The following is a 6,687-nucleotide window of genomic DNA, read 5'->3' as shown; positions in this document are numbered from 1 at the left end:
AACGGCGTGCCGGGCCCGGGGCTGCAGAGTGAGAGGGTCCCTGCCTCATCCCCCCTTGACACAGAAGGTGCTGCCACCACATCACTGGGAGAGGCGATACCGGATGGGGAACCAGCGCCAGGCAGTCGATCCACCCCAGCTGCTATTCCATTCCCTGTGGTGGAGCTCAGGGATGGCTCAGACTCAATCCCACTGCCTGCTCCTTCCAGTGCTGGCTCTGCCATGCCAGCTCCTTGCCCTTCTGCTGCTGGCAGCCCCACATCTGTGCCAAGCTGGTCCCCAAGGCCAGGTGACTGGGGTCCTACTGGTCCATGAACTGCTGAGCTGGGGGTATCCCATGCTGAAGTTGAGTCAGTGTCTGGTCCTTTGGCTCCAGGGAGGCCTGCTCCCGGGAGAGCACCAGCTGCCGTCCCCCATGGCTGTGACCCACCAAAGGATGGAGACCCAGGTGCTCCCTGGGCAGCACTGAGGTCAGGGCTCACTGGTGTCTCTGCCTCAGACACGGGGCCAGCCACAGACTCTGGGGGTGGGAAAACAGCCCCAGGAGCACTGGCAGATTCACCAGGCAGGTCCCCTGGTCCTTCAGATCCTGAGAGATCAGGCTCCATTCCAGCACTGCTGGGAGGTGCAGGACCAGTTGAAGACACTTGTCCCAGTGCTGGGACTTCTCCTGCTTCTGTTCCATCCCCAAGTGCTGGTGGAGGGGAAAGTTCAGCATTTGCCAAGTCTTCTGTTCCTCCAGTCAGCAGCTCTCCATTATCAGCAGGAGATGCTGAGGGCTGAAGGGCTGGAGGACTCATGTCACTCTGGGTATCTTCATAGGGACTGGCATCCCCTGGACCTCCTGCCTGTGCCATGTCCCCTATCCCCTCAGCTCCCTGACCCTGGATCCCAGCAGTGGGCCATGCCAGTCCATCAGGTACAAAAGGCACTGGGCTGGGGGCATCTGAATCTGAACTCAAGCCAGTGCCAAGTCCATCGGCTTCCTGGGGAGCTCCAGCTGGCATCCCCGCTGGCTGTGGCTCCCTGAGAGATGGAGACACAGGTGCTTCTGGGCCAGTAGTGAGGTCAGGACTTGCTGGTGTCTCTGCTGCACCATCAGCTTCAGGCAGGGTGATGGCTCCAGCTTCTGGGGCTGGGTAAGCGGCCCCGGGAGCACTGGGGATGTCTGTGGGGGATGTCAGAGCATCGGGAAGCAGCACTGGCTGTTCTCCAGTGGGGGTCTGCCATGGAGCAGGCTGGAGAGATGGACTGGCCAGATCCACAGCTCCCACATCCCCTGCGGGCAGCGCAGTGGCTGAGACTGGGAGATTCGTGTCACTGTGTGCATCACTGGGAAGCTCTGGAGCTGGCAGTAAGGTGGCAGTGTTCTCTGTTCCCTCAGGTGCCACTGGTGCCCTGCTGGCTGCAGGTGACAAGACTGAACCAGAAGCCTCTGATGACGCTCCAGGAACACCCTGCCCATCCCCACCGTTGGATGGTGTCAGTGAAGAGTCTGGACTCAGCACTGCCTGGCCAGGGAGGAGGGAGGAATTCTCAGGGGTTTCCACTGTTCCTGACATCACTAGGCTCTCTGGAGGTAGGTGGGTTGAGCTGGCTGTGCTGAATTCACCATTCACTCCATCTCCTGCATCTCCAGACTCTGAAGCCAAGGGACTTTCCTCACCAGCTGGGGCCATTTCTCCTGCTGGCTCTGGGTTAATGCCCTCAACCCCGCCTACTGCTCCATCCTGCTGAGTTGGAAGCAGCTCCCCAGCGGCATCGGGACTGGGGCCCGAGGAGTTGGCACTGGCTTCACTTTGAATAGCTTCAGGCAGGGTTACACCTTCCTTGACTGCTCCCTTGGCTGTGGTCAGCCCTTGGCTCGGCAGCACAGTGACACCAGCAGTTGGCTGTGGCACCCAGGTGACTGCCAGTGGAGGGGTGGTGTTGCCAGTACTGAGGTCTGTGTCTTCTCTGTTTGCAAGGATGTCCTCCTTCACATCCTCGAGGACAGGAGTGGTCCCCAGAGGGACATCAGGAGGGATGTCTATTTCATCATGCTCTGCTTCTGGGGTGACAGCGGGGTGCTGCGTGGTGATGGCAGCAGCAGCTGTGGCTGTAGTGGGAGCAGCTGAACTTCCCTCAGTACTCTGAGTCGTGTTAGGAGGCTTGGTCACGTTCACCAAAGCTGGCACTGTAGAGCTGTATTCACTCATCACCGTCACTGGGTCTGTCTCAGTCCAGGGAGGGAAGGTCTCAGCATCAGCTGCTGTAATGCTCATCTCTGCAGTGAGTGTGGTATGGGGCCACTCGTCCTCTGCTGTGATGGGGAAAGCTGTCCCCACAGTAAAGGGCCCATCGGTAGTGACAGGGACAGCAGCAACAGCCCCAAGCCCTGCAGAGAAGCACAGAGTGGAGCGTTACAGTGGGAGCTGGAGGTGGCAGCCTACCAGGCTCAGACACGTCTCCATGAGAATCACAAACCTCCCATCACTTCTTAAACCCCTTCTGCCTCATCCCACAGCCTTACAAGGCCCAGATTAAAAGCCAAGGAGTGCAGCCTGGGCTGCCTTAGGCACATCACTGCACAGCACCTCTTGCATCCCCAGCATTAGTAGCCAGGAGCTGAGACAGGACACAACTCATTGCAGGTCAGAGAAAGACACTGGTGCAAGCATGGAGGCAAAAGCAGCTGCTGAAACCCAGTCCAGTCGTGCTGGGGATGGTACTGGGGTGCTCAGCCACCAGGTAGAGCTGGAGCCCAGTAAGTCTGGTTCATAGCCCCGGGGGTGTCTGTGGAGCTGTGCCACCCCAGGACAACCCTCAGCCCACTTTCCATCGCTGCAGGGACAGCTCTGAGCACAGTCGCTTCTGCAGAGCCTGGGGAGGTTCTGTGTTTTTTTACCTTTTGGGTGTCTGAGGGACATTTAAATAACCTTACCCAAAGCCCATTGTCAGGTAGGAAAGCCAAGGCTTAGGGAAGCCTTCCCTGACTGCAGATGCATTCTGATCTGCTGCACTTAAAGCAGGTTCAATAAAACTCTCCTGGGCTGGGCACCTGCCTGCTCCTGCCCCCATCCCTCTTGCCTCCAGCTGAGTGAAGGCACCAGGGGTTCCCCGCCCATGGAGGGAATATATGCAAGCTCCCAGGACCAAGCCCTGCTTACAGCTCTCTCCTCCTGCTGCCAAAATCTTAACCCACATCCAGGAGCTCTGCTGAAAGGAGGAGACACCTGCCCACATCCCAGACGTGTCTCCCAGAACCTACTGGCACCCATGGGTGACGTTTCACGCGGTCTTATTTTTAGGACAGGGACGCAGGCTCTTGGGAGACCAAGCTGCCACCGTTGGCTCCGTGAGGAGCCGGGTGGATCTGCTGACGCTTGGCTTTAGGGAGCTTCAATTAGAGGAGACGAAGGGCACCCCGATGGCAAGATCCAGCAGGGCTTTGCCGCAGCCTGACAGCCCCAGCCTGTTCCCAATCCCGGTGCTCCAGTTCTTCAGGTTCCCCCTGACAGGCAGCCAGATCTCCCTGCAGCAGAGGTGCCTCCAACCTCACCGCCGGCTCAGCTCGTTAGCTTGTAGCTTGTGCAGGGTCATTAATGAATATTAGCTCCTGTGCCAGACCAGTCCTCGAGGGGTCCATCCTCTGCTAGACCCATTTGCCATCAGGCTGCTTCATTGTCATCTTCCCTGGCTGGAATAAGCTCTTTGTACCAGCCCCCTCAGCCAAAGGGGCTCAGCAGCTTCCTTCCCCATCTCAGGGAAAACAAAACACATCAGTCAAGTCGTTCCCATTCAGTCTGGCCCACTCCACTCCAGTAAATCCCTGCTTTATCTTAATTCTTCAATGTGGAGCAGGAAACACCATCTACCCCACATACCCATTCATGAGAAGCTTGTGCAAGAGGGGCCCCAGCATGGAGCACCAGCATTTGCTCTTTCCTGGGATGTGGGAGGGATGGAAGCATCCCTGGGTCCTGCTCTGCCAGCTGGCTTCCCTTGGCTCCTTTGCTGGAGGGGTACACAGCTGCCTGCAGGCTTCCGGACTGGGCTCTCATGTCTCCCACAGCTCCACGCCTGCAACCAGCCCCTCGGGGTGATACTTGCCCTGTAAAACACTTTTCCAGCTCTTTGGCTGCAATGCCTTGCAAGGACTGGTCATAAGAGGAGTTTCCAGTACAGCCAGGAGTGAAAAGCATCTCACAGCATACCTGCTGCACCCCAACAGAGCTCAGGTAGCACATGGGCTAGCAGAAAAATATAGGACATACCGTGCAGAATCCATGCGCAGCATCCCAGGAAGGTGGAGAGCGTCCATTGCCTGGTCCCCATGCCTCAGGCCTCCACACAGGCAGAGCACTCAGAAGCTCAAAGGGAGGAGAGAGCAGCGAGGAGCAGCTCCCTCCGTCCCTCCCTGCCTGCCTCTCCTGCAGAGCTGGAGTCCCACAGGTGCTCCTGCTCCTGCTCCCTCCTATTTATAGGGATGACAGAAGGAGGCAGGTTGCTCTCCCGCCCCCGGTCCCTTCCCTCCAATGTCCCTGTCACCCTTTCCTTCCCTTCCGGTCGAGCCCTCCCCTTCCCAAGGGCTGGATGCCCTGTTCAGGTGGGGCATGGGCTGGGGTGTACTCAAAGCCCACCCTGCAGGGACCCACATCTCCCCAGGGACCTGGCCACAGCCTGGTGCAGCTCCCCGGGCTGCCAGCACCAGAAGGTGAAGCTGAGCCCAGAGCAGTGTGTGGCACTGCCAACAGTGGCATGGCAGTCACCCCACGGACCCCACAGGACTTGTTCCACATGCAGGGTATGGGGCCACAGAGCAGTGTGTGGTGGTGACAAGGCAGTGCCAGCTGGTGTCACCATGCCTGTGAGGACACCACGGGCACTAAAATCACCAGCTGAGCCATGTCTCAGGCCAGAACAAGGCAGAACACAAGTCCCCACTTGGCTCCCCAGGAGCAGATTCAGGTTATATAAAGCAGGGCGAAATATGGCTGGGGTCAGGCCCTGGGGTGTCAGTTGAGCCCCTCAGTGCTCAGCTGCAACTGGAAGCACTTCAGAGCCCCAGCACACCCCAGTGGGGTTTGAAACCTGCACCTCAGTCTGGGCACAGCAGTGCTGGGGTACTGTGAGGGGGTAAATTGTTCAGGGAAGCTTCTTTGCAAGATTGGACCAGCATCCCCAGAGGCTGGAGCAGGAAAAGGCACAAACCTGGACCCCCTTCCCTGCTATGGGGATCCCCTGGGTCACTTCACCCCTATGTCTCGCCCCCCTCCTCCTCCTGGAGCAGCAATTCCTGCACGCCCCCTTGAAAACTGCTGCCAGCTCCCCTGTGAACAGCATTATGCAAACTCCTACCACTACATGGTTTTGTAGTCAATTAAACACTTCTCAACCAGAAATGCCCCCAGGCAACTCCTGCAAAGTGTTATGAGGGGTGTTAGGCAGTACACAGTGTCCTGCTGGAGTCGGGCAAGCAGCACATCAAGTGACACCCCGGCCAAGCACCAGGGCAGTGTGGATGGGGAAATGCCAGGGGAGGCCAGGTCACGGTTGATGGAACCCCGTCCTGTGAAACCCACGCATTACCCCCGGCAGCAGGAACAGCGCACAGGCGATAAACTGGGGGGAGCATCGCTCACCTGGAACTAAACACCTGCCCACCAAAAATGCCAGTGTGGGTGTAAAGCTGGGGGGGACAGTGCATTGGGGGTCTTGCAATCAGCACTGCAGATTATGGGGTGACTGACCCATCAGTGGCCACCTGAGCAGTGACCACACCAGGGCTGATGGAGGATTTGAGAGATGTAAACCTGCCGTGGGAGAGTTGTTCCTGCCCATGCTGACAATGCTGTATCACTTTGGAAAGCAACCCCAACAGGGAATACATGCTGACGCTGGAGAGAGTTGCTCCAGATGGCGTTTGAGGTGCAAAATGTGGTGGGAACCACAGGGATTGTTGCAAACATGCTGCTCAGCATAGAAAAAAACAACTCGACTGAAGTAAGGCACTGGCCCCAGCCTGCCTGCAAGCTCCTGTCCATGCTCCACAGGGGCCAGAACTGTCTGGAGACCCTTGTGTCTGCTGCTCCTGCGCATGCTGTCCCCAGAAATGCCCATCTCCCAGCAGAGTCACAGGGGTGACAAACCAAACATCCCTCTGCTCAGGCATTGGCACATCCTCCCAAGAAAGCCCACAGCCACCAAGGGATGCCTCATCTTGAGGACAGTACCCTGTTACCACGCTGGGAAGGGGCTTTTCACTGATCTTTTTGCTATGCCTGAAACCAAGGTCCTGCCAAAGCACTGGTTCCTGTAAAAGTCATTTAATCCACTGTTACCAAAGACCAAAGCATCAAGTGGGCACTGGAGCCCTTCAGGAGCCTGTATCCAGGGGGCAATTCTGTGAATCCCAGCACCCAGGGGCTCTGCACCGTCCAGCGTGGCAGAGCATGGCCCAGCACAGTGCCTTATCAGCTTTCCTAGAATTAATGGGCTGGTTGTTCCTGTGGAGAACACAGCATCTCCTACTGGCTCCACTCCAGCCTCCTGGCAAGGGCATTTGGAGAGGGCTCAGGGGTGGCAGTGGGGGAAACCAGGTTATCCATCAACCCCAAGGTTCTGGATGACTTGGCATGCTGGGTGTGTTGCAACACCCTCCTGCCATAGTGGGAGCTGGGCTATAGCCATCAGCAGGGGTGAAGG

The 6,687-nt window shown here is 57.8% G+C and overlaps 1 protein-coding gene across 1 annotated transcript in view; it reads right to left on the bottom strand.

The window, feature by feature from the left end:
• Positions 1-4,442, bottom strand: part of LOC108444851 (collagen alpha-1(I) chain-like) — a 5,281-nt gene extending 839 nt beyond the window's left edge. Inside the window, exons 1-2 of the mRNA XM_017726842.1 lie at positions 4,257-4,442; positions 4-2,377 (exon numbers count right to left, since the gene is read on the bottom strand). Coding sequence (XP_017582331.1) covers positions 4-2,377; positions 4,257-4,317 — 2,435 coding nt within the window. The 5' untranslated portion in view covers positions 4,318-4,442. The remainder of the gene's footprint in view (positions 1-3; positions 2,378-4,256) is intronic.
• Positions 4,443-6,687: the final 2,245 nt, after the last annotated feature.

This window comes from Corvus brachyrhynchos, unplaced genomic scaffold, assembly GCF_000691975.1.
Source record: "Corvus brachyrhynchos isolate BGI_N302 unplaced genomic scaffold, ASM69197v1 scaffold162, whole genome shotgun sequence".
In the NCBI taxonomy this organism is placed as follows: domain Eukaryota; kingdom Metazoa; phylum Chordata; class Aves; order Passeriformes; family Corvidae; genus Corvus; species Corvus brachyrhynchos.
This window is presented reverse-complemented; position numbering and strand designations above follow the sequence as displayed.